Genomic DNA, 27,157 nt, shown 5'->3' with positions numbered 1-27,157 from the left:
CCTAGTGGAAAAACTTCTAAAGTGTACCTTCGTCTGTCCTTGAAGTAGGCAACTCTTCGTTCTTAAATTATGTTTATGCCACTGCTATCTTCAGTTCCACACAAGATAAAACTTGATGTTAGGAAGTTGAGTTATACTCCTACAGTAAGTACAGGCTGATCGGAGTTTGTGTCTTAATTGAATAACATAAGGAAGCAGAAAAACTGCCCAATGTTCTTCTGAAAATGAAAATTTCTTTGGAATATTTCTGACTCTGTACTATGGGTCAACTGAATGATTCAAAAAGTAACATATACACTTAGTTTGAGACCTTTATAAAGTTCACATTCTGTGTGAATAGTGTCCTGTACTATCACTGTCCTGTAACTACTGAAATATGTCTTTGTTTTGGTGAACACACTCTCAGTATATTGTTAACAGTGAAGTCAATATTAATGTTTTCCTACCAAGGAATCTCAAATTTATGTAAACGACAATGGCTTGTCAAATGTGATAGGAGCAGGCCACTTTTGGTCCCCAGCTGGACTTTTATCTTGGTTTTAAGATGTCTGTTTCCTCTCTAATCTTGGTGGTTTTGCTTTCCTTTCAAAAGATTTCGAGAACGATTAGGAGTGAAGGTTGTGAAAGCCCTCAAAAGGAACAATGATGGAGTAACCCATGCCTCTATTGACATGCTTTGTGCTCTTATGTGTGTAAGTATTAAATTGCAGATTCTTTCACTTTGGAACATGTGAACTTCAGTCTACTGAAAGACGTAGAAACAGGGACTGCCCTTCAACTTGCAGTGTGCTCAAACATGAAATAACTTGTGGTACTGCTGAACTTGAAGTAGGATTTGCTTTTTATGGGTTCAGAGTGTGGCTTTTGGACTACAGCTGTTAAGAACTGAGGGTAGAAATCTGACTGCATAGTGAATTTTTTTTTTCTTATAGCCCATGCATGATGACTATGATTTGAGGCAGGAGCAGTTGAACAAAGCTTCCCTTCTTTCTTCAAAGAAGTTTCTAGAAAATCTACTAGAGAAATTCAATTCCCATGTGGTAAGTCAAGTTTTGAAAACAAATAGTTTTAAGTGCCTTTCCTAATTGCTATGAAAACACTTCTGTCATACTTGCATATATCTTTGAATGTATCTGTACCTGCAATGGAAGTGCAGAAAATACAGCTATATCTAGCACTGAATAGGTTTGTTCTAAATAGGTTTGGATCTTGACAACTTAGAATGTAGCTGTCTTTAGTGCAGAACTTGAGTGTCATGCAATGAATGTTTGCGTGTTTAATATGGAAACTGGGTGTTCCCTTAAACTAAAAGGAAACTGGTATTTATGGGATTAAATCTAGAAAAAGTAATTTGCAGCACACGAATATATGAGGTTGTGAGTCTCTAATATGCTCTAGGAGCCAATGCTTTACCAGAATGTTGCCATACTCGGGGTAATGGCATATATTAAACTTGAAATTTTTGGTTGCAGACTATTTTCATGGTATGACAGGGAAGGGCATCTTCAGCATCATAAGTACTGATTAAAACTTGCATGAATACTCTCAGGCAGGGGAGAAACACTGTATCTGTATTAAATACCTGTCTTACTAATTTCAGGATCATGGGACGGGTGCCCTAGTAATTAGTTCACTTTTGGACTTCCTGACATTTGCCCTGTGTGCTCCATATAGTGAGACTACTGAGGGGCAGCAGTTTGACATGTTGTTGGAAATGGTGGCATCTAATGGAAGAACACTATTTAAGCTCTTTCAGGTAAGATTTCATAATTTTTTATTTTTATTATTAGAGGCCTTGGGTAGTCAGTGAACAGGAACTTTTCCTTCTCCTGAAAGACAAATCTGTCTACTGTTCAGCTGGTTAATGTATCTAAACTTTTTCTACCGTGGTGAGTTTTTTAGTGACTTATTACTTTCCCTTCAGCTAACAGCTTGAGGTTGGTGTTCTATAATGAATGATATGCCAAATCGCTGTAGAATAGACTGTCTGAGACTGGTTTCTAGAAACACTAGTTAATAATATTAAGCTAGATGCATCAGACGCATGGATCTTCCTCTCTTTGGAGAATCTGTGACCTTTTTGTTTCTCAGTAAATGAGTGTTAATAGTTACAAAACAAGAGTAGCTTCCTCTTCAGTAGCAAACCTGTAAGAATTCTAGGATTTTTTGCTAAAATGTCAATGCTTTCTCTCTGCAAAAACAGTATGCTCTTCTGCTTCTTGGTTGGTGTCAGCTTGCATCAGTTTTTAGCATTATTGCAGCTTCTCTGGTATATACTGCTATTTAGTGCCAAGAAGTCCATCTGATAGTCGCATGAGAGGTTCTTGCTTAAAGGTGTAAGATAGGAACGCTTCCTGGTGCTGGCTTTCACAAACCAAATATTAACTTTTGCCCAGAACTGGAGGTAGAACATCCATGTAGATGAGTTAAAGAAGCTGAAGCACAGATGATCCAATCTTCAAATTTTGCACTTGGATAATTCTTTTGTTGTTCTGTTTTAGCACCCTTCCATGGCAATTGTCAAAGGAGCAGGTTTGGTAATGAAGGCAATAATAGAGGTGAGATTTTTATCAGTGTTACCTGGGATAGCATTCTAAATGTGTATTGTCTAATTTGGAAGTGCAGTTGCTTACCAATAGAAGTTTGTTATATTAGCTTCTCTTTGGCGGCGGGTGGCGGGGGAGGGTGGTGTAAGGGGGAAGCTGAGGACCAGAACACCTGCTTAATTGTGGGTGGTTTAATATAGCAGCTTGCTTTATCTTACACTTGGGGGTTTGGAAGGCATGTGAGTCGGGATATCAGGTAGTGCCTTGCATGTTTTCCTACTGCAGTCAAGATTTGGCTGTTAATGTTGTATGTAGCTCAGTCACATACCTCAGAGCCACCAGACTTCTGCATGTTAAAGAGGGTCTCTCAAGGAGAAGAGGCCATATTTCCTGGGATGCATTGCCAGTTGGAATGGGACTGGGATTAGCAGGCAGAGCAGACTAGTGATGTCAGCCTCTGTTCTTGCTCTTTCTGTTTCAACAAAGGATGTCTTGGCTTTGTTAGTTTCCATACCACATGATGTATGGGCCGAGTCATACTTCTCAAGGGCTGCTCATGATTGTTGCGGGGTGACATTGCTAACTGATTCTCGACACTTTCTGTGATAAAATTCAGGGCTTAAGTTAGTGCCTCATTGTGTCACAATGGCTTATGCATCTGAAATGCATCTAGTACTTTCTTGGAATGGAAGTGAATGAACACTTGAAATAGAGGTATTATAAATCAGCAAGTTTCCATTGATATACTTGATAACATTAGCTGAAAGTTATGCTGTTTATTACAACTCCTGTCACTTGAACTATAGTGGACATGGGCAAGTAAAAATGCCGCAGAAGCTTTTTCTTAATTATTCATTGCAACTAATGCATCTTGACTGAGTGACAGTCTCACGTGACTCATCCATGTGGCTGACTAAACCGAACAGCACCAGTTATTCTTAAATAGTTACTGTTGACCAAAGTCAAGCCACAAGCAATTACTTGTGGCCGTTATTCTTAGATTAACCCTAACTTGCAATTGCAGCGTGGAAATGGTACTTACGAATGTACTACCAGCTTCCTGATCTATGATGGGAGACATGCATCTTATCCTATCCAGTTACTGTCCTCATGGATATAACTACAAATTATGTGGTCCATGGCATTACTACAGCTTTGATCAGTTGCTGTTGAGAACTTGCAGTTAAAGCCCGTCATACTATAGCTTCTGGCTTTTGTATATTACTTGACATAATTGATGGTCAAAAAGGCCTTGGAACTGTAGACTGAGATAAAAGCAGCTTAACTAAGATTCTTTCTTTAGTAATCATCTTGCCCTGTTTCCAAAGGAAGGAGACAAAGAGATTGCTACCAAAATGCAAGATCTTGCCCTCAGTGAAGGTGCCTTACCTCGTCACTTGCACACTGCTATGTTTACAATAAGCACAGATCAGAGGATGCTTACAAATAGGTATGTCAGTCTCACTTGATATATTATGCTACAAAAGTCTAAGTAATGACCTCACTAACATTAGAAACATTGGGACGTCAGGGATGAAAACTTGCAGTCCTTTTGGAGAATATTTTCTTTAGTAGCTGGTATGTTTGAGTAGAGCAAGCTTCAGCTGAGTCTGCAGACACTTAATAAATCTTCGATTATTTTTTTTGCCAAAATGGGACTTGGGTTTGTTACTCATTAAAGGCTTAAGTTTTGATGATATTTTTTTTCCTGAAAACATTCAGGGAAAAAAAAGGCAAGTAAAATGTCTGGAACTTGTAGAAAGGTTTTACTTTATACAACTGCATAAATCCTGGTGTACGCACCTCAGACATCTTGCAGTTAGGGTCACCCATCCCCTCTGAGAGAAGTCTCCTCATATAGAAATCATTCCATGAATTCAGCAGTCAGTAGAACTTGTGAGCTCTTGAGACTGGGCCTGAGGGTGTGCTGAGGAAGATGAGTGATAGTGGAATTATTTATACCCAAATACAAGATTATACAAGTTTTAAGTGCATGGTCCTGAAGCACTTAGACTTGCTAAGCAATGTAGTGACAAGTGGAACTTGTTGCCACTGTATGTCACGCAGGAGAGAGCTAGTGTGAAACCTTCTGTCATACTAGTTCTATTTGGAGCTACTAATGATTCGCTTGCAAACGATGCTTCAGTTCAGTGCAGTAGAACCCTAGTGACAAATATTGGCAGAAAGTGTTAGTTGGCGTAGAAGGCAGGCTCCCAGAAAGGCTTTCGTAGCCAATAACTGCTGTTAAGAGGTTCAAGTAGAACAGTTAACAGTTCTTGATGGCTTCTAGACTCTTAATTTTAACTGTAACTTAAGATTCACTGGATAAACTTACACTTGGTCATTAGATGTTTAGTTTCTGCTCTATTGCTCAAGTGTTCTTCTGAGCTCTAAACAAAAAGCATGTGCAGCTACTGTTCCACTAACTTCACTGGAACTTTTTAAAGGCACACTCTAAAGCATGCTAAGCATTATACTTGGACTGGAACAATGTAGTGCTTTGTGCTCTTACTCACTCAAGAGCACGAAGCTTTTGCTCATCTTCATTTCACCAGCATGATAGGGGTGTCAGTTTAGTGGTTTAAAAATCTGTTTAAAATACTAACTTGCAGTTTGTTAATTTCAATAACTTTTTCAGGCAGTTAAGTAGACATTTGGTTGGCCTCTGGACAGCTGAGAACAAAACTGCTATGAACTTGTTGAAACGTATTTTGGTGAGTAAACATGGGATCTGGAGTAGGGAAAGAATAAAATCTGAAAGCCTGTAGTATTAGAAAACTTGGGATAGCGTATATAGTAAATGTATCCCCTCTCCCCTCCAAGGGGGAAGTCTGTCCTGGGAGATCAGCAGTCTGGCTTCTGCTATTTGAAGGATATTGATGACAACTACAAAATATCTCAGATTCTTAAAGTATTCTGTTACTTTCCTGACACTTTTAAAAATGGTGTATGACACATAACTTAAAAATAAGGTCTCTGACTTTTTTCTCTTTATTAAAAGGACAAAAATGTGAGAGACGCAATAAACGTATTCTCTAATAGTGCTAGTAAAAAATTAAGGCACCAGTTCTGTCTATGCTTTCATGCCAGTCCAACTTTGCTGGCTTATAACATATCTAAATTTATATATTAGCTGATACTTGCCATATCCTTTCACCCTTACAGCCTCCTGAAAGGTTCTTGCTTAAGTTACTTCAGTGAAACTAGTTCAAAGAACAGTGTTGTAAGGAATTACTAAATCTGGAAAAATACTAACTCTTAAATTCAAAATAGCAGTTCCTTCATTTTTGGCAGAGCAAACCGTCTTGATCTTGATCACTGTCTTCCGGAAGGCTTAGTCAAATGAGACACTCTCACCTCTAATGTCACATGCAATGTCTAGTCCATATTGGAGGATATTGATGGATTCTAGTGTTAGAGTATTTATCCCCCTCAATTGCTGTGGGATCAACTCTTTTCTTCTTGCGCTCATTAGTTTCATTAAGTGCTCCTTTAAGAAATGGGATATAGGCAAGACCTCTGCTGTACTGAAGCTAATTATGTGCCTCCATTGAATCGTGGTTCTGTTAAGGATGGTGGCATTTCACAAATAAAAGCAAAAAGCTGCTGTAGCTTTACATACTTGCTTTTGAGTAGAATATAAATTCTGTTTTGAAATCTCAAATTTAAAGAAATTATGTTGTTACCTAATGTGATGGTTTCCATTCCAGTAGCCGCATGTGTGTTTACACTGGTTTTAAATGTTTTTAGCCACCAGGTTTGCTGGCATACCTTGACAGTGCTGATCCTGTTCCTGAAAAAGATGCTGATAGGATGCATGTTAGAGATAACTTAAAAATTGCAACTGTAAGTAAATGTATCTGTCTTACTTTCTCTGTTATATGGATGTACAGTCTTAGTGACTTTTCTAATACAGACACTTTACTGTTGCATTAACCTGCATCAAACGTATTGATAGACCTGCAACTGCAAATAACTAATAGGATTTATTCTGCAGGATCAGTATGGCAAGCTTAATAAAGTGCCAGAGTGGCAGAGACTGGCTGGAAAAGCTGCAAAGGAAGTTGAAAAATTTGCCAAAGAGAAGGTGGATCTAGTCTTGATGCACTGGAGAGACAGAATGGGCATAGCTCAAAAAGAGGTAAAAGTATTTGAAGGTCTTTTTTGCAGCAACTTGACTAAGAGTAGAGGAACACCTACACCTCTATGAAATTGGAGGGAACTTTGACAGTAATAGAAGTGCAGAAATGTGAGAAACTTCATAGTTCTACTTCTTTTAGTAAACTTTCTGCCTCTTACTAATCTTCATCTTGGATTAGAAATGGGTTCCAGGGAGAATGTAAAGCAGGCAAACGGATTCATTCAGCATATGTATTAAGCTCTAGCTTGTTCTTGCTTTAGCCAAACTTATCAAATTGGACTGCAGCTTCTGTGCATCTCTTCCAAGATACAAGAGAACAGGAAATTCCTTGAAATATACCAAAACCAGTCTTCAAACTACATTTGTATGAAACTATGGATAGTCTTTATGCTAGTGCACTTTCTGCTAGTGGTATTTTAGTTATGGAACCTGCTTGAAGAAGCTTAGTATTACCTTGAGTGTAGGTATCTTAGTGCTTAAATTGCAACACAAGACAATACATGAAACCACAGTTAAGACTGAAATTATATGTGACTGTTAGAACAACTGCTTGGGTTGTTACTGTTGTTTCCTTTTTCCTTTCTTTTTATTGTCATGTTCTGTATGATAAACTTCTTGAATCACGAGATGTTTCCATTAACATTCTTTAGTCTCCCAAGCTTGTTTTCTTGCATTGTGAAAATGAAAGAAGTTGTTATATATGCAAGGAAGGATGAAAAGAACAATGCAGAGTATTGAAAATGCCTATATTTGTACTTGATTTGACATAATAATAAGCTTTAATTTAGGAAAACCTTAACTTTGTAAAGTCTAGCTCAAGTTTGTGGACTGCGGTGCAGAATTTTGTCAGGTAATATTTCTGGAATAAATGGTGAACTAAGTTCAAAACAAAGTATTAACGGAGAAATGTGGAAAATGGTGGTCAGGGGCAAATTGCACTCTAAACATCTTGTGTAGATACTGAGTTTAAACAATCATTTTTCTGTCTGGAGTTCTGAGCTGTTAAATTTCACAGTAAATGTATACAAGTGTAGCTTGGAAAGGGTAGTAGCAATTTTGGTGTTACCACTTTGAATTACTTCAGTGGCTGTGGCTTGTTAAATGTACCTTTTCTTTTTCTTCCAATTTTCCATCACAATCAGGACAGAAACAATATGGTGAGTCTGTATATCTCTGCGACTTGTGTGGATGATGTTGCTCAGACTTTTGCTTGCATGTCGTACCTCATGTAGACTATAACATTGATTTCACGCTTGACAAAACTAGGGAACCTTTCCATGGCTGAGTCAAGTTTGTGACTTATTTCTGTGACTTGCTCTAGTTATTTCCTTTCAAGAGTAAAGCACTCTTGTTGTGCGTTTTCCCCTCCATCAGCTTTGGAGCTGATGAGTTCTTATGGTGATGGTAACTAAGCCTTCCTCAGGGTTAACTTGCTTCTAAATGATTGACTTGTTTAACAGCTGAAAGTTTCTCTGGCGTTATTTAACTTTGTGTAAATAACACTTGTGAAAGTCTGTTGCTACTACTTTCTAGAAAAGGAGACATTATTAATGAGACTTAACTTGGTGTGGCTTTTGAAGGAATAAAAAAACCCCAGCTTTCTATTTTAAAAAGGGAAAATGGGGAGTATCTATTTCTATTAACTTCTTAAACTTGGCTCTTTTGCAGAACATTATACAAAAGCCAGTCATACTAAGGAAACGACGCCAAAGAATAAAAATAGAAGCAAACTGGGATCTCTTCTATTACAGGTAAAAACTGAAGACTAATATGATGATCTGTGATACGAGTTATTACTTGGCTGGATATTTTTGTTAATATTTTCTGAGTTGCTGTGGCGTGATTCCAGTTTCTGCTTGCCTTCAAACAGTGCAAGTGCTTGGTAACAGAAATCTATGAAAAATGAAATTCTAAGGTATACTTAAGGATTTAGATTGTGTTTAGTAAAGGGGGGAATTTAGAAAGCTTCTCAAGTGTTATCAAGCTACATCTTTTTTTTACCCTTGAATCAAAAGGAAGAGTGAGCAACAAACTGCAGGTGCAGATCTCCATGATGATGAAGGTTAGGCAAAGCAGCGCTGGAAAGCATTGTAGTGTGTTTGCATCAACCTGTAAGCTACTCAAGATGTTTTAACTGTTGGGGTGGTGAGACACTGGAACAGGTTGCCCAGGGAAGTTGTGGATGCCCCATCTCTGGAGGTGTTCAAGGTCAGGTTGGATGGAGCTTTGAGTAGCTGCGTCTAGAGGAAGGTCTGCCCAAGACCCTTTCTGACCTAAACCATTCTATGATTCCATGAACTTGAATTGGAATAAAAATGAGCTTAAGGCAGTCAAAGAGAAAACACTTGGATACTGGATTTCAAATAGTGCCAGAGGTCCTAAATGCAGCTTGATTAACGGTGAGTTCTTATAACTGTCAAAGATTACAACAGAGGGGCCTCCATCTGAAAAAAGATTATCACTTTACTTTGGCTAGGGGTGTTATGTTAAATAGACTAACAAAGCTTGGCTGTTGAACAAACTATGACAACAAGCTTGGGGAAATTCCTTAAACTTAAGCGTTTGATTCAGTGCTTAATGTTTCTAAAGGTCAAATATAGTCATTCTGCACGACTGTTGCATGAAGGGAAGATTTGCATACTCATAAGCTTTGAGTATTAAAGGGCTGCTCTCAGCCAGTTTCTGGATCCGAATGCTGTTTTGTAACTATCACTGAAGAATGTCCTCTGACTGTCTTGTGACACTTGAGACATCAACTTCTATTTTCCTGCATGAACTACGTTTTGTATTGGAAGCATACACTTGGTATGGGCATATCTGCTGCCCTGGATTGTTGTTCACTTGTAGCCCTTACTGGCAGATATGGTGAATAGCTTGCAATCTCCTGTTGATCAACTATATGCAGATAATAAATTGAGTGAAAAGGGATGACAGCAGTCCATGCTGACCTGCATAGCTGTGGAAACACTACACAAGCGAACAACCGTAAAACAAACTAGAGACCACTACTCAGTACCTTCTAATTAAGGTTCACTAATGCTGGTCTTCTCTAGCTTACCAGCTGACTCTTGTCTGCCTTTCAAATAGTGTTTGAGTTGGTTTAAAATATGTAACTTCTTTCTTAGATTTCTTCAGGATCATGCTCGATCAAACTTGATTTGGAACTTCAAAACACGGGAAGAACTGAGAGATACTCTTGAGTCCGAGATGAGAGCATTTAATATTGACAGAGAACTTGGTAGTGCTAATGTTATCTCTTGGAACCATCAGGAGTTTGAGGTAAATGAACTACTGTAAGAGAAAGTGCATGTGTTTAAAAAAAAAAACAAACCAAAAACAAAACCCCAAACAAACAAAATTAAAAACAAACAAAAAACAAACTCTACTTAAAATGACACTTTTCCGTGTCTAACTACGTGAGTAAATCTTGTGTTGACAATCCCTGACTGCAAACTAGAGTTCTTTTGGGGGTTCTGGAATAAACTGCTAAGGCTTGAGTCTGTGGATAGGCATTATTCTCTCATGTCACTCTGCAAAACTGAAACCTTTTCAGCCTGACAGATAGCACTGTAGAGATGAAACACTGATCAGAAGGAACCCTTGATGTATTATTGTGTTAAGAGGAAAAGAGAAGAGTCGGTATTACATTGTTGTCAAGATAAGTCATAGCTCTTGAATGTGCTCCATCAGACTTATTTTGGGTAGTTTCACAAGTTACATCTTTGTGATAGCAATTTCCTTGTCTCTATTTCCATTGTGTCTCAGTGATCCTAAGGCCATTAAATACTGGGTTGCCAAACCATGAATAGGTTATGTGGCTAAAATCATGCTGCTCTGTAAATTATAGATTGAGGATACTGCTTTCACGTTCTAGGAACAGCAGCACCTAAAGTCAAAATAACATTTCAGACTTCTGCAAAGCAGTTGATATGGTCTTAATTGGCTTTCTTGAAACACCTTGCAAGGTGTTTTCAAGTAATGTGTTTAATAGACACTTCATGTACTTTACTCTTATCTCCAGTATTGTTATGGTTCCACATGGTTTTAGTTAATGTGTAACGAAGCAAAGCAAGGCCACACTTGAATTCAACTGTAAGATATTCTTAGATATTCCCAATGCCGTCCTTGTCACAGTACAACTTTCTAGTTGAAATTCGAGTAGAGGACAAGTGAAACAAGAGTACACTGATGCTTTTGAGGAATTATTTGGATTTGCCAGAGTAGCCAACTAAGGGATTGCAAGACATCAGGCTAACGCTTTAGGAGAAAGAACTATCACACAGCTACAGATTGCTACTTACCTCGATGCAGTAAGTAGCTATGTTTGGGGTTGGATTGGTATTTTTTTCACAGGCATTTAGCTTTTGAAGCTTCTTCAGGCATGGGTCAAGCACAGGACTTCTGGGTGCCACAACGTCTGCTCTCTGAGCTCTGTCTCTGTACTTTAGAGGTGCTAACTAGGGCAGAATCAAAAACACAGATTTGAAATTTAGTAATACTGGGTTCCCACCTGCACTTTGTGCTCCTTTGTGGCTTATGCTACTGGGATGTATCACTAGCATTCTTGCAGTTACAGCCCAGGATACTTTGGGACTGGCTTGAGGGGGCTTCTATAATGTCATCTTTGAACAGCTGCTTTTAAATATTTTAAATCAATACTTTATCAGGCTACACTGTAAGTGTTTGAACTAAGTACACAGTAGTGACAAAGGCTTCTCTGTCAGCTGTGGAACCTGTCACTTTGCTAAGGCAGATGGTGGCTTGAGATCGCTCTGGAAGCGTACTAGTTACTGGGACCTCTTTGTATGATGTGCTGTGGTAAAATCTGTAGATAATTTTATGTGGCCTCCTGACAGTGGCCTGTAAACTATAGATAAGGAAACCACTGTAGAGGGTGGCTTTTGTGGTATGTTGGAGGTACCTCTAAATGAGATGCTTGCCAAATGCTTAAAACCACTGAGCATTGAGGCATGTGGTTAAACTTAATGTAGTCACCCTGAAATTAATGATGGCTCTCATTGTGCAATTTCACTTTAGGTTCTTGGTGCGTATACTGATGCCTCTAGGCTTTTATTACCCAGCACAATAGAAAGTATAACTAGTAATTAAGTTGTTCTTGTGTTTCATACATGTAGTAACATTGCTTGAAATACCTTGCAATGCAATAACTACTTATTAAAGCTTGAGTCACTAAATACGTAGTGTATTATCCAAGTTTAGTTAATAAAACTAGCTGATATTGGAAACGAGTTACTTAAAGGCTGGAAGCTGGGATTTCAGTAAGATAAGAAACTTCATTTGTTCTGGGGAGCAACAATAGCTCATGGCATATATTTTGTAGGTGTGTGTTTCTTTAACACCAAACTCGCAGACTTCAGTCTTCCTCAAACTGTAGGAGGGGTTGTTAACCTTGTTAAGTTTATGGATGCAAGCAAGTACGGTATTGTTATGCAAGCAAAACTTAATGAAAGAGAAACAATATTTACTGTTAAGTAACTTGTTCTGTGTTACAGGTAAAATACGAGTGCCTTTCTGAAGAAATAAAAATAGGGGATTATTATCTAAGATTGCTACTAGAAGAAGATGAAACTGAAGAGAGTGGAGCAATCAAAAAATCGTGAGACACTACTAAAATCCTATCTCGTTCCCAAGGTCTCTATTTGTTTTCTTCACTAAAAACTTACCTCTTTCTTAGATACGAATTCTTCAATGAACTCTACCATCGCTTCTTGCTTACTCCGAAAGTGAATATGAAATGCTTATGTCTGCAAGCATTGGCAATTGTTTATGGAAGATGTCATGAAGAGATAGGACCATTTTCTGATACTAAGTACATTGTTGGGATGTTAGAAAGGGTAAGAATTATTTAAAACTACTTGATATAGTAGTTAACATACAGATAGTCCAACATATGTTCAGATTTTTCAAGTTTCTGTGAAACCCAAGTTTTGGTTTTACAGAACATGAAGCTGCAGTATGAATACTTTTTTCCCCATGCTGTCACCAAGCGTTCCTAGTATCTCCCCTTGATTCAGTTGAAGTTTCACTAAAAAAACCTGCTGATCATAAAGGTATTTCATACCAATGTCTTTATATCTGCATTTTGTTGGCCTTAACAGGTTTTCAGACTGTACAGAAATAGTTTGAAGGAACTTTGTGTGATATTAATCTTGTGCTTGCTTTTGAAAAATGCAGCGTTGAAAAACATGAAAAAAAAAATGAAGTGTTGAAAAAACACTTTTTAAGAGGAGAATCTTGTTCCACATCACATTATTTCAAAATACTGACTTCAAGAGTAGTAGCAACATCCCCGGACCTTATGAAGTAGTAGCCTTAGATGAGCACATGTGATGATTTTTAGATTTTTAGTGGTAGCTACTATGCCTATTAAGTGTCTGGCAACTGATGCAGCTTGAAAAAATGCATTTCCATGCAGTCTGAAGACGGGGTTCTTTACTAACATCAATATGGGGTTTAGGTGTGGCTGTTGTAAGTGAAATTGAACCAATGCAGTCTCTTGTTATTTTACCTTGAGTCTTGATACCAGAGATGTAACATCAAAGACTCATTCTGTCTGCGGGCTGAAAGCATTCTATTTTTCCCTTGTATTTGTGTTAACTGGCTCACTGGGGAATCCAAACACTGTCCCTTTAGAACAATAGGCTTAGCAGAACGGTGGGTTTTGAGTGTCAAACCCAGAGCAACAAAGAGGATGGTAGGCAACAAGGCCTTTCCTCCTCAGTGGCAGAAAACTGCATTTATTAGCTGTGTGTGAAACTGGACACTTAATAGACATCAGTTTTATCCTGGGCATGAAAAAAGTAAATGGGTCTTTGCAATTGAAACTGTATTGACTTTTGAAGGTGACTTCTAATACGTGCTATCAAATACTAATTTGTTCTCTTCTGCTGCACTAGTGCACTGATAGGCTTGAGCGGGACAGATTGATACTGTTTCTCAACAAGCTGATCCTTAATAAGGTAAGGTTGACACGTACGCTTAACAGAAGTTTATTTAAAATGGTCTGAAGTAGTCTTTCAGTGTTAACTTCAGCAAAAATTCAAGGCTTGAGGAAGTCTGAAAACAGTGTTTGATACAGCTTTCTGGGATGTGATAGTTGTTATTTACTGGTGAAAAAGGTGAAGGAAACATGTAGATATTGTGGTGATTGTACCATTCTAGTCACTTCAGAGAATTATTTGACTTCTCATGGTCTCTTCTTACTTGAATAAAACTGTTCAGCACTTGTAACAACTCTTATCTAGAAGATGCTTGCATTAACCCGGTTCATCCATTAACAGAAAAATGTGAAGGACCTTATGGATTCAAATGGCATTAGAATCCTTGTAGATCTGCTTACCCTGGCACACCTTCACACAAGCAGAGCTACAGTCCCTCTGCAGGTACGTGGCCTTTTTTTCTTACTACTTGTATGTTGCTTTGCTAAAAGGACAATTCTTTAAAATAAATTAAAAAAAAAAAAATACAATGTCCTTTTCACATTTCCTGTAGAAATGTGATATTTGCACTGAAGCTAAAGCTGTTCTTGTAAACATCAACTTCTAGAGCAATGTGATTGAGGCAGCACCTGACATGAAGAGGGAGAGTGAGAAAGAATGGTACTTTGGCAATGCAGACAAAGAAAGGAGTGGTCCTTACAGCTTTCAAGAGGTACCTGTCAGCTTCAAACTCTCCAATTTGTCAGATTATTTTCTTCCTGGTGACTGGGTGTGTTTCAAACAGTGAGGGGGGAAAACTGTAAACAATTATAAACTATATTCTCAAAGTAACTCTTTAAATAAGGATTAAAGCTAGGTAAGAGACTTGATGTTGTGCCAACAACCATAGCCTTTTTGGTAAGGCTGCCTAGCCCTCCACGCCCCAATTATGCTCCAGTTAATCTGTCAACTTCTATTTCACATTTCCTGACATAGTTATAAATATGTTGGAATTTCATGCAACTATAGTAGTCTGCAGTTAAAAGCTTGTCTTGAGTGTGAATGTTTAGGAGCACAGGTATCTCTGAATGCTGAATCAACTAAATTAATCTCTGATCTTGTAATAGATGCAGGAGCTATGGAACAGTGGAAAGCTGACTTCAAAAACACGTTGCTGGGCTCAAGGTATGGATGGCTGGCGACCATTACAGGTCATCCCTCAGCTGAAGTGGTGCTTGCTTGCCAGCGGCCAGGCTGTGTTGAATGAGACTGACCTTGCCACGCTTGTACTCAACATGCTCATCACAATGTGTGGATATTTTCCCAGCAGGTAAACACTAATTTTCAGCAGAAGTGGTTAACTTTCTCTGGCAGATGCATAAAAGCTTCTCTTAGAAACCAAGTACTATACTAATGAACTGTATTAAAGACCCTTTTACATAGTAGTAATTAATTCCGTGGGCAAATAGAGAGTTTGTAAATGAGACAATACTAATATTGTGAAAGGGACTGCAAAAATGAATGCACAAACTAAGTGTGTTTCTAATGTACAGCAGCATAGTCTGACTGTTGCAGGCAGGTTCTTGTTAAAAACAACGCTGCTTTAATGCATGACACTAAACCACACTTATCAAGTCTAACAACAAACTTTGAAGTTAACAAAAAAATAATGACCCTGAATATGATCTCAGTAGCCTGATACTTATGGCTTAATAAAGGTGTTCATTCTTGAAAGAGAAAAGACATGTGAGTGCTTACTGCTGTGCCACTTTATTTTTTTTTTAGGGATCAAGACAATGCTATTATAAGACCTCTGCCTAGAGTGAAGAGGCTGTTGTCAGATAGTACTTGCCTTCCTCATATTACTCAGGTAAGCAACTCTTCAAGAATGTATCTAAATGAGGAAAAGTCTGACTTACTCTACCATCTTGACCAGGTGGATACTTTAAGTGGGACAAACATCAAGTGACATCTGTAACATCCTGCAGATCTCTGGACAAGCAGTTGTTTATTTCACTGTGTGTTACAAATTTCATGTTGTTTCGGCCGATATCTCATTAATAAATATTTCTGTCCTTGGAGATACTGAAAAGCCAGCTGGACGTGGTCCTTGTCAACCAGCTGCAAGTGACCCTGCTTTTGAGCAGGGAGGTTCGACAAGATGACCTCCAGAGGTCTCTTTCAACTTTAAATAGTCTGTGATTTGAACTTGTTATTTTTGGACTGAAGTATTCCTTAACTGAAATTCTTGTAAATCTACTGGGTTGTCCCAGTACTGAATTACTTACAACTTCAATTTTGGCTAGGTAACTTGCACTACTCAAGCAACTAATGTAAATGCCTGTGTTTTGATTTCAGCTATTACTGACTTTTGATCCTATCCTTGTGGAAAAAGTCGCTATATTGCTCTTTCATGTCATGCAAGATAACCCTCAGTTACCTCGTTTTTATCTGAGTGGAGTATTCTTCTTTATCATGATGTACACAGGTTCCAATGTACTTCCTATTGCAAGGTGAGGAAAAAAATATCTAAAAATACCTCTTGACTGGTCATGCTCAGACAGGCTGCTGCTCTAAATGCTCCAGGGATTGGGGCTTGCTAGAAGCAACGTGAGATTGCAAGCAGACATCCTCTAGAAGAATTGCCTCCACATGGTCTATCAGTCACTAAAAAAGTGAATTGCTTATGACCCTGCCAGGGAGGGAACGAGAGTGTGTCTGATCATATAGTTCTGACAGTACGACTAGGTATGGCTTAGTGTAGAGAAACAAATCATTATAGGCACTGAAGAGTAGTAATACAGGCTACTGGTATCCTTATGTAGTTTTTGATAGTAAGTAGTTATCAGAAGTGGTGGAAAACCTAATAGCCTGTTTTAGTATTGAGGCCTAAAACAGTTAAATCAGTCTGTACTGCCTGACACAGATGCACTGCACACGCAGGTGGCTATCGCAGTTCATTCCAGTACTCTTGCTCTAAATTCAATAGTTCATAAAAAGCTATTGTACAATTCCAGTTAAGTCTCTTCTATAGCAAAATGCATTGGGAAATGATTGCATGGTTACGTGATGACTCTAGTGTAACAGGGCTGTCAGCAGTTAGCGTAAGATCATCTTCTTTCACCCCTGCAATGATGATCTAGTGGTGCGGGGAGAGTTTTCTAGGGAAAGGTTGTCTGTGTTTTTATCAGCTTCATTTTGTGTGTGTGTGGAGAAAACAAGCTTTCAGGAGCATGACTTTCAAACTGAAATGATGAACATAAGGCAACGTTTATAACAAGGGAGTGCTTAACTTGGTGGAGTTCCCAAGGATTTGATGGACTTTGTACAGAGATTCATTCAATTGTTGCTGTTACTCTTTTATCTCAAACTAAAAGCGTGAGACTTGCCAGCTGGGCTATATTGGTCTGCTTATCTTTCAAGGGTGCATGAAGTATCAATTAAAGAGATAATAACTGCTGTTTCTCTTCTAGGTTTTTGAAATACACACATACAAAACAAGCCTTCAAGTCTGAAGAAGTGAGTAGATTACAAAAGTAGCTACCTCTGTTACCAAATAGTCCAAATAGTTTTGCAGACCACCTGTAGTTGTTATAACAATACTTGATGCTTGTTCTTTTTTGAAGCTCTCAAGAGTTAGAATTTAAGAACTATAAGGGAAAAGGGGGAAGGTTTTTAGATCTCAAGTTGATTAGCAAGAGTGAATTCAGATTACCTTTGAGATGACAGTGTGATCTCTTCTGTAGACAAAAGGTCAAGATATAGTTCAAAGAAGTATACTTGGACATATTCTTCCTGAAGCAATGGTGTGTTATTTAGAAAACTATGAACCAGAAAAATTTTCTGAGATATTCCTTGGAGAATTTGACACTCCAGAAGCAATTTGGAGCAACGAAATGAGGTAATTGTTTTCTGTCAGAGGGACAAATAAACCTGAACTACATCTCATGCTGAAGAGGTCTTGTCTTTGACATTTCTAAAGAATGCCAAAAATACTTGGAGTCCATGGTTTCATTACTTCACCCTGTTTGCCTCCTGCAAGGGCAATGTCCTGCATTGCCCTCTGCTCCTATCAAAAACAACAGGGGCGGGGAGGAGTGGAATTGGCAGTGGGAAGTGGAATATTTCCCTTAATGTCTCATTTATTGCCAGTACCTCTGTAGGAGATACTGTAATGTGTTTTTAGGGTCTCCCAAAAGGTAAAGAGGTGTTGAGGGAGGGCAAAATGTCACTTTACGTTGTTCTTAATGAACTAATTTTCATGGCATTGAAATAGCTTTATAACAGAATAGGACTGAATCCTATTCTGAATCCCTTCTGACATGTGGGAAACTACTAAGGAAAATCTTTTCATGAGAAATCATTGAACGCACTTGTACAGTCACTGAGGATTGAGGACTGCTTGGCAAGTGTTAAACCAAACTTTGTAATTTTTAGGCGTCTTATGATAGAGAAGATTGCTGCTCATCTTGCTGACTTCACCCCTCGTCTTCAAAGCAATACAAGAGCGCTTTACCAATACTGTCCTATCCCAGTGATCAATTATCCACAACTGGAAAATGAGCTGTTCTGTAACATTTATTACCTCAAGCATCTTTGTGATACACTCAGATTTCCAGACTGGCCAATTAAAGATCCAGTAAGTAAAAAGTATTTTAGGATTCATTTAGTTCTTGACCTTTCATAGTCCCCAAAGTGGGATTTGTAACAACAATTAAGAAAAACAAATGATAGGTTTATTGTAAGTAACTGATCGATCCTAAGTTTCAGTTCATAAGCAAATATGTTAAAACACTTCTTTATCTTGAAGCAGAATAGTCTTCATGACATATAGCAGCCACGTGTTAACTATATCCTTGTGGTGACTATTAAAAAAGCAAAATAAAGCCTCCAATAAACTTCAGATAGTGTTTCAATGAACCCCAGCTGATTAGGAGGGAGGGTGAGGGTCATCGCTTCTGGATTCTTATTTGTCTGCACTGGACAAGAAACAGCTGATGTGGTATCAGTACGTTAGCTGATTTGGTGAGATCTTTTTGGTACAAGTCTACGGTCTAGATCTGTCTAAAGCAGCTTTACTTATTCATGCAGCTGCTTTGCAGTTTTTACAGTATTGGGATGTGAACTGCATATCACTTAAGTGATTCACCTTCTAATGTGACTCTTAAATAGACATTTTAATCTTAATGTGCTCTTATCTTGAATAAAATACAGTACTGCAGTGAAGCAAAGTCTTAATCACTTCCTGAACTGGAAAGGGGAACCATAATTACTAGAGGTGAAAGGATTAGGTCTTTGAATTTAGGATGATGGGTGATAAGGATTCATTAATAAAGCAGCACTTTATTAAAAAAGATGACATGTACTGGTGTTAGCATAAATGAAACACTAATAAATTGTAACTATTTAGGTTAAACTGTTGAAAGATACACTAGAAGCTTGGAAGAAGGAGGTAGAAAAGAAGCCACCTACCATGTCAATAGATGATGCTTATGAAGTCCTTAACCTTCCCAAAGGACAAGGCCAGTAAGTTGTTTTCAGTATTGAGAGTTGTATAACTACATTAACATAAACTGTCTACCCTGAGGAGACTGAAGCTTCCTATCTCAGCACTCACAATCAATCAGTGGTACCAGTTCAGTTATGTCTAGCACCTACTTCTTTCACAGTGGAAGATTGCTTTATCTAAAAAGAAACAAAGCTTGAAAATTCAACTCCAGTGTTTGAGAGAATAATTGTAAAGTGTTCCTATAAACTGAAACTGTGGGGGGGGAAATGCTTTCAGCTTCAAAACATTCACTAGGCTGTTTTACGGGACAAGCATTAGACCCAACCATAGTGAGCAAAGAATATGGTAGAACTTGAATATGTTCAAAGTGGAACTTGGTTTCGCTAATAATCCTTCTTCCCCTTGCCAAATATTGTCCTCTTTCTTGGTGTTAATATCCTTAGGATTTTTTTGTCTCCCAACTTGCCACGGGTTTTTGACTTTAGGCCTCTACAAGAGAACTGGTAGCACTTGTGTTTTTATCCTTCAAGAACAGTGCACTTACTACAAATCACGAACTACTAACTTTTATCACTTATAGCTCATTTAGACTCTTCATTTAAAAGATTCAGGGACCTTCTGGTTAGTATATTCAGTACACGCTTATATATTCAGTACAACCTTCTGGTTAGTATATTCAGTACAAGAGACAATAAAATACTTTCTATTTCTGAAATTTCTTTCTATTCTGTGGCCACATGATGACCTCCAGTGTCAGCTGATGAAGCAGGATTTTCAAGTTGAAATATGAGAGCTTTATAGTTTTCACTTAATTGAAGTTACTATTAGTACTGTTGTCAGAATCCAGGCTTGTTTTTCTGTTTGTGTTTTTTTTTTTTAAATATTACTCAATGTAATGAGACTTGTTTTCTCATAGGCATGAGGAAAGCAAGATCAGGAAAGCTTATTTCAGACTGGCACAAAAATATCACCCAGACAAGAATCCAGAAGGCAGGGTATGTACAACACAAATTTATGGTGTTAATGAAGTGGGAACAAATTCAGCTGTTACGTGTATTAAGAATTCTGAAATGCCCACTTAAATTTTCTTTCTCACTTTTAAAAACTATGCCCTAGATAAATACTAGAATACAAATTAATAATACAGATGAATAATTTAACTGATGTCAATCAAGGAATATTAGGATTTCTACTGTAAACTGATGTAATCAGGTCAGACCCACATCTCAGAAAGCAGCTGGTTTAGAGAGTTACACAGGACCTAAATAAGCTAATTGCTCCCTTTCAAAAAAAGCCTGCATCCTTTGCCCATTCTTACAAACAATTAAACTGTACTTAATACTTTTGTCATAGTGGAATTGACTTAGTTTTAGTGTCTTGCTTATGGCAGAGTTTAGGAGACAGAAGAAAACTGATCTGTGAACCAGCGTTCTTAAGGTTATTTGGAGTATTTTCTGTAATGTAATAAGGCAACAAAAATAGTATTGTGGCTAATAACCTGGAATGCTTTATCTTACCTGCATCTAAACTGATGCTGCAGACTTGTAATTCAGGGGCTTCTTAGCAGCTCTTGAGACTATTCCTCTTTATTTGCAGGATATGTTCGAAAAAGTTAATAAAGCATACGAGTTTCTCTGTACAAAGTCTGCTAAGGTGATAGATGGGCCAGATCCAGAAAACATAATTTTGATCCTAAAAACTCAAAGCATCCTCTTCAACAGGCATAAGGAAGGTAAGCATTCTGTCTCAGAATAATGTTTCATGTTCATTTCTTTAGTGGCCATTATGGTCAGTTTTTGCCTCCTCTGTTCCTGAGTCTGTGTTCTGTTGATCTGGTTTCTGGCTTGCCACAGCATTATGTAGCTATGGTAAAGGGCTTCAAAATAGGGTTTTTTTCTTCCATAAAATAAATTCATCTGCAGTAAAACTTAATTCAAAAAAGTATGAATAGCTTTTTGAAATTTCATGCTCTGATACTAATCAGTTTGAATGTTCAGGCGATCATCATTTGGAAGGCTCTGAGCTGGAGATAAGTCTTTTTAAAATTAAATTAGATTCTTTCCATGAAGCTCTGTCAGCTTCTAGCATGAACAGTCTTATGTGACAAAGAGTCAGATTGTGTGTACTGCTCCGTCATGCTCCAGTTGTCCCAGGGTTGGCTTTCTCTAACTCCTAGTCCTTATGTCTGATATATCTTCCACTGATAATGATGCGGTGGTTTAAATTGCTTAGACTCTGCATATATGTAAACTTTGGCTTTTTTTTCTTTTAGAATTGAAACCTTACAAGTATGCGGGCTATCCTATGCTGATAAAGACTATTACCATTGAAACGTCAGATGACCTGTTGTTTTCCAAAGAATCTCCTCTGTTACCTGCTGCTACAGAACTTGCTTTTCATACTGTCAATTGTTCAGCATTAAATGCAGAAGAACTGAGAAGAGAAAATGGAATTGAGGTAAATGGAAATAAACTTATTGAAATTAATTTTTTCAGTCTTAACCTTTTTCGACAGCTAAAAATCCTAGATCCTCAGTGCATAGGACATCGGATGCAATTGAGAATCGCTTTTGGTCCTGTTGAGACACTTGTCCATTTTTACTGTCTCTGTTCTGGATGCAGTAGAAGCCTCTTGCAGAATATTGCTCCTTTCTGGACGTAAGCTTGTCTGTTGAACTGTGGATAAGCAAACAACATACGATGTTTCTCTACTGCTTTACAAAGCTCTTGAGAACTGCTGCATTCTGTATGTGAAAGAATAGATAAATGTGAACAAGTCACTTGAACAGAAGGGCTTTTCATAGCATGTATTAGCTCACATGTGAGAATGCTATCAACTCGAAAGCACCAAAGGCTAGACCCAGCACTTGCAAGGAATTTTGCCCCTACAAACCATTTGAGCAAGCAGCCGATTTTGTCAAATGTTTCCCTTCAGCCATTAAAAATGGGTTTACCAGCTAATGTTTTATTTCTGACAGCCTCTATCAGTTTTTGTTGTGACTGAACTTGCACATCATCCAATCCTCACAGGTATTGCAAGAAGCGTTTAATCGCTGTGTAGCAGTCTTGACTCGTTCTAGTAAACCGGATGATATGTCTGTACAGGTAAGTTGCAGCAACCTTAACTGATTTGAATCAGTTTCTCAGAAGACAATATCTGTTATAGCCTATGTATTATATGATAATAAATATAAGTGTGTGTACCTATAAAATACTGATATTATATATTAAAAAATAGGATTATTAACATACATTTCCCCTCCACTTGGAACCAATAAAATACTGCTTTTTGTAGGTATGTGGATATATTAGTAAGTGTTACAGCGTAGCAGCTCAGTTTGAGGAATGCAGAGAGAAGATTACAGAAATGCCTAACATCATTAAGGACCTCTGTAGACTACTGTATTATGGCAAGGTAAGAGCTCCTTTCCTTTGCCTAAGTGGGTATTTAACTGTTAAATGTTTAGGGGAATGTTCTGCTTTTAAGGGAGATAGGGTAATTGCAGAGACTGATCAAATGCTTCTTTGAGGTCCCAGCTTATCATTATGGGATACAGAACTCTGCTGCCTTGTTCTCAACACTTGTATTTGAATCCATTTAGTGGACTTAAAATGCAATCACTACAAAGATCCATCTACTTTTGCCTTTTAACTGACATGTCTAGCTGATTGGTTTACTGTACTAAATCAGCAGGTAAAAGTACTAGAGCTAAATCTTACATAAGCAGATAGACTCTTAAATCAGCATAAACTCTGGACACAGTATTCAAGAAGTTTTGTTGCCATTTAGCCCTTTAGAACTTACCTCATGTTATATGATTGCGGAACTTTGTCTGAATCAAGAAAGGAAAGCTTGTCTTGATCTTTTTTCATATGGGATATGTGAAAACAGGAGGACTGTAAAACCAGACTGTAATAATTGACTGTAGATGCTTGTGTGTTCTTTCATCACTGTCAAACACATGTATTGCCATAAAACACTCACCTGGGAATCTCTGCTGCTTTCCTGAATTGTTTTTCTACCAGTTCATCAATGCTCCTTTCTAATTAAATGAAATAACTATTCAAGTACTCTTCCTTTGAAGGATGTGGACTCATTAACCATGTTTTTTGGCTACCAGACACTTAACTTGTTCTACTTCGATTTTTATCTCTGTGCTGCTTACGTAGTACTCTAGAATTAGCAAATTTGGGCTTTAAGTCTTTGTTTGGTAAGGAAGCCAGTTGGCTTGCTTTGGTCATGAGTAGTAAAGCAAACTTTTTTCTCCTCAGAACATACCACGAGTAGCTTCTTTGGGAGTAGAGTGTGTTAGCTCCTTTGCCTTAGATTACTGGCTACAAACGCACTTGTTCCAAGCTGGAGTTCTCTGGTACTTACTGGGTTACCTCTTCAACTATGACTATACGCTAGAAGAGAGCGGAATTCAGAAAAGTGAAGATTCAAATCACCAGGTAATGTTAACAAGGCGCATGCTTTCAGACACCAACAGTTGTTACTTGCCATGTCTTATTAACAAAATAAGTATATTCAAATACTTGTTAGAGTCATTGAATTACACTAACAGTAATGTTAACAGAGCCGTTTTGGAAGGGGATTTTTGTGTAGTAGTGTAAATACTGTTGTTTGAGTTTCGGGTTTTCTTTAGAGTGGGTCATGTTTTGAGTTCAAATGTTAAAGCTGCAAAACCTGTAGTTTCTAATAGACTTTAATGCAAGAGACTTTTATCTACAGTGAACAGTAAAAAAGTAAACTCGTGCTATCAGAAGAAAAAGCTCTTTTCTCTTGAGGCTCAACTGAAGGGGTTGTCTAGTGATACCACGGCCTTATCTGAAATGTCTAGGACTGTATTGTTCCTTTGCCCCACAGCTGTGTGACTTGACGCTTCCATTTCCTTAAGTGGTGGTGCTCTTAAGTATGGCTTCTTCCTCAGCTACTGGATGAGATGAGCTTTGAACAGTCTACTGTAGTTATTAACTCTTGTATTGCTATCATAAAAGCCTTATTTATGCTGATATTTGGTGCTAGCAGGAACTATTGTCTGGTCGGAAGCTATTACACTAAATAGCTTCTGTAGCTTTGACTCATCTTGGTGCCCTAGTTTTTCCTACTTATCGGTGCTCGGGTCTAACTGCATTTACTAAGCCTAAAACACAGTGATCATATCGTGCTGTTCTGCAGCACCTAGTGTTTTATTAGACATCAGCGCATAACTAGCGATGCAGATAAATAGGGTGTACCAGTCCTGTTCATTCTGGTGCAAAACCATTGAACAGCTCTTTCTAGCTATTCTAATGTTTCTTCAGTAAGCTCTAGCTTTTTTTTATAACTGTCCTTGTATTTTTCAGGAGGTAGCAAATAGCCTTGCTAAGCTCAGTCTCCTGGCCTTGAGTCGCCTTGGAGGGTATCTCTCCGAAGAACAAGCGACTCCTGAAAACCCAACGATCAGGAAAAGCTTGGCTGGAATGTTGACACCCTATATTGCAAGGAAACTCGCTGTGGTCAGTGCTACTGAGGTAGGCATCTGTTGGCCAAAACTTCCTCTAGTGATTTATGGAAGGAGTACCTGGTCACTTCTGAAACACTGAACACTTTTAGACTGATACAGAGAAGAGCAGTACATTTATTTTTTTTTCTTTGCAGTTGAAGTAACTGCAAGGAAAAGGTACTAGTTTAGCCTCAACCACTATGGACAGGAACAGTACCCTGTAGAATAATATTTGCAAAACAAATATGGGAGCAAAAAAGATGAAGGTTTAAGGTTATAATGATGATGGAGAGCAATGGCTAAACTTCTCCCTTTAAAAATGGTGCCAAGAAGATCATCTACAAAGAGATACTGCAGATAGTTGCTGCTCACTGTCAAAAATAGGAGAACCTGAAGTAAGCGTGGCTTGAAGTAGAATAAACAAAAACTGAAATGTAGATTGTACTGTACCAACTAGCTTACACGTACTATTTTTCCAGTATGTGGGAAACGTGACACTTTAAACTTGCTTATGAAATTGGTTTAGTTGTTAATGAGACTGGATTAACTAATATCATGAAACATATTGATTACTGTGCAGAATGGTCCAAAACTGTTGTAAGCTTGTTACATCATGTAAATTACTTATTTCTTAGACTCTGAAGATGCTTAACAGTAACACAGAGAACCCCTACTTGATCTGGAACAATGGGACCAGAGCTGAATTGCTTGAGTTTTTGGAATCTCAACAAGAAAGCATGATTAAGAGAGTAAGATGCTTTTTACTTGAAATCCCACTACTGTGTTGTGTTTTGTTTTGGTTTTTTTTTTTTTAAAAACTGTTTCATGTTTTGGTACATCCACTTGTTAATGCAGTGGTATAGTTAATACAAGTATCCATTGTTGTCTACTCCTAAGTCACTTTCTTCATTCAGTAGTCTTAAAACAAAAAAAAAAATCTAAGTGTTTGCTGGTTTATTTCTTGTAATGTTTCAGTCCGTCTTGAGCTTCTGACTTTTGCTAAAGCTTTATGTTCAAGTATTGTCTATTTCATTATCGGGTTGTAGCTTTACACTTTCTACAAGATTATTTTCTGTCTGAGCTTGTGCTGCTTATCTCCGCTTAAAGGGCGATTGTGACAAGAGCTATGGATCTGACTTTGTCTTCAGTGACCATGCAAAGGAACTGATTGTGGGAGAGATTTTTGTTAGAGTCTACAATGAGGTCCCTACCTTCCAACTAGAGGTGAGAAGTAGCTAAAACCTGCTTGTTGAAACTAGTATTTGTAGTGTTACTTCTTCCTCTTTATCTATCTGTCAGTGCAAACACAATGGGGAAAATACAAAATCTTACGGAAGTTTCCTTCATCGTGATCAGCATGTTATAGGATATCTCTTTATTGGAGCAGAATAAATTAAAAAAAAAAAACCCCAATGAGTTTGTCATAAAACGTGCTGCTTTGAATGGCTTAATGCTTTTTCTCTACAAGCTTACATTGCAGAAAGTCAGGTTGATTCAGTAATTGTAGGAGGTAGTGATTCTGCCTTCTGGCTTTGCTGTCCATCTCTATATGGACAGATACATACCTTAAGAGTGCTGTTGAAGTAGTGGTATTTTTTTAAGGATATGTTTAGATGTAAAGAGGGTTAATGTCCTCCAGATGGTGTAGTGATCATAGTAGAAAAATGTTTTCTGTCTCCCTGTTTGGAAGAAAGGGATACGTGAAATGTAGGAAAAGTTATTTGGATACACTTTCTTCTAGTGTGAATACTGTTGCATTGCACAGCTAAAAATGCTCTCACCTCTAATTTAAAGCTTCCTAAAGCCTTTGCTGCAAGCCTCTTGGATTACATAGGCTCACAAGCACAGTACCTTCATACGCTAATGGCAATAACACAGACTGGGAAGGTAGAGTCCAATCAACATGGAGATCGGTTACGGAGAGTTGAAATGGCCCTGGAGGCTCTGAGAAACGTCATAAAACACAACCCAGGTAGGCTTAAAAGTGAACTTTCCTTGTGGACAACCCTAAAAAATGCAGACCTCTGTAGTCTTTATCTTCCAGCGAGAAGGAAGCTTGTTTTGCCAGCTAGTAGACCTTAGCATTGCTGATAAGCCGTATAGGCATGCTTTCTTTTTTCCTGGAGAACAGATTCAGTAGATGTATTAGTTTTGTGTGAAATCCTAGCCTTTTCTGTTTTGTTCTCTGAAACATTGGGGTTTAATTCTAGCCTGCTGCTGCCAGGAAGACTTAAACCTCTTGGATGAAACTTTCAGTAATCCTCCACAGGATATTTAGCTGATTTTTAAACTTTCTTACACCAAACAAGCAAAATACCCCTTGAGCCGAGTACTGCATACTAGTAAACACCTAAAAACATGTCAGTGCCTTACTAAAGCAGGAGAAGATGCTCTTGAGAGTGGCCAGCTAATACCAACAAAGATTTATGAGCAGCTGTCAATGTACAGACTGGAAAAGCCGGAGATATGCAATTATAATGTTTTCCTACTGTATTAGGTGTTGATTCTAAAAACAACTCGTGTTGCTATTGTGGCTTC

At 38.0% G+C, this 27,157-nt stretch overlaps 1 protein-coding gene across 3 annotated transcripts in view; it reads left to right on the top strand.

Annotated features, from left to right (window-relative positions):
- Nucleotides 1–27,157, top strand: part of DNAJC13 (DnaJ heat shock protein family (Hsp40) member C13) — a 55,367-nt gene that overhangs the window by 17,270 nt on the left and 10,940 nt on the right. Inside the window, exons 13-45 of one of the 3 annotated variants that reach the window (XM_054189455.1) lie at nucleotides 593–692; nucleotides 933–1,040; nucleotides 1,601–1,756; nucleotides 2,502–2,558; nucleotides 3,875–3,996; nucleotides 5,185–5,260; nucleotides 6,297–6,392; nucleotides 6,544–6,687; nucleotides 7,830–7,844; nucleotides 8,356–8,438; nucleotides 9,813–9,966; nucleotides 12,201–12,304; nucleotides 12,383–12,542; nucleotides 13,605–13,667; nucleotides 13,989–14,090; nucleotides 14,254–14,358; nucleotides 14,753–14,955; nucleotides 15,411–15,495; nucleotides 15,984–16,138; nucleotides 17,099–17,144; nucleotides 17,372–17,526; nucleotides 18,063–18,264; nucleotides 19,036–19,151; nucleotides 20,051–20,129; nucleotides 20,731–20,866; nucleotides 21,407–21,591; nucleotides 22,164–22,238; nucleotides 22,429–22,548; nucleotides 23,406–23,585; nucleotides 24,480–24,647; nucleotides 25,255–25,368; nucleotides 25,727–25,843; nucleotides 26,414–26,591. In XM_054189455.1, coding sequence (XP_054045430.1) covers nucleotides 593–692; nucleotides 933–1,040; nucleotides 1,601–1,756; nucleotides 2,502–2,558; nucleotides 3,875–3,996; nucleotides 5,185–5,260; nucleotides 6,297–6,392; nucleotides 6,544–6,687; nucleotides 7,830–7,844; nucleotides 8,356–8,438; nucleotides 9,813–9,966; nucleotides 12,201–12,304; nucleotides 12,383–12,542; nucleotides 13,605–13,667; nucleotides 13,989–14,090; nucleotides 14,254–14,358; nucleotides 14,753–14,955; nucleotides 15,411–15,495; nucleotides 15,984–16,138; nucleotides 17,099–17,144; nucleotides 17,372–17,526; nucleotides 18,063–18,264; nucleotides 19,036–19,151; nucleotides 20,051–20,129; nucleotides 20,731–20,866; nucleotides 21,407–21,591; nucleotides 22,164–22,238; nucleotides 22,429–22,548; nucleotides 23,406–23,585; nucleotides 24,480–24,647; nucleotides 25,255–25,368; nucleotides 25,727–25,843; nucleotides 26,414–26,591 — 3,959 coding nt within the window. Of the gene's footprint in view, nucleotides 1–592; nucleotides 693–932; nucleotides 1,041–1,600; nucleotides 1,757–2,501; nucleotides 2,559–3,874; nucleotides 3,997–5,184; nucleotides 5,261–6,296; nucleotides 6,393–6,543; nucleotides 6,706–7,829; nucleotides 7,845–8,355; nucleotides 8,439–9,812; nucleotides 9,967–12,200; nucleotides 12,305–12,382; nucleotides 12,543–13,604; nucleotides 13,668–13,988; nucleotides 14,091–14,253; nucleotides 14,359–14,752; nucleotides 14,956–15,410; nucleotides 15,496–15,983; nucleotides 16,139–17,098; nucleotides 17,145–17,371; nucleotides 17,527–18,062; nucleotides 18,265–19,035; nucleotides 19,152–20,050; nucleotides 20,130–20,730; nucleotides 20,867–21,406; nucleotides 21,592–22,163; nucleotides 22,239–22,428; nucleotides 22,549–23,405; nucleotides 23,586–24,479; nucleotides 24,648–25,254; nucleotides 25,369–25,726; nucleotides 25,844–26,413; nucleotides 26,592–27,157 lie in introns of all 3 variants that reach the window. The other 2 variants (XM_054189457.1, XM_054189456.1) reach the window with 2 other exon arrangements.

This window comes from Rissa tridactyla, chromosome 2, assembly GCF_028500815.1.
Source record: "Rissa tridactyla isolate bRisTri1 chromosome 2, bRisTri1.patW.cur.20221130, whole genome shotgun sequence".
In the NCBI taxonomy this organism is placed as follows: Eukaryota; Metazoa; Chordata; class Aves; order Charadriiformes; family Laridae; genus Rissa; species Rissa tridactyla.
Note: the sequence above shows the minus strand (reverse complement) of the source record. Positions and strands in the feature narration are given on the sequence as shown.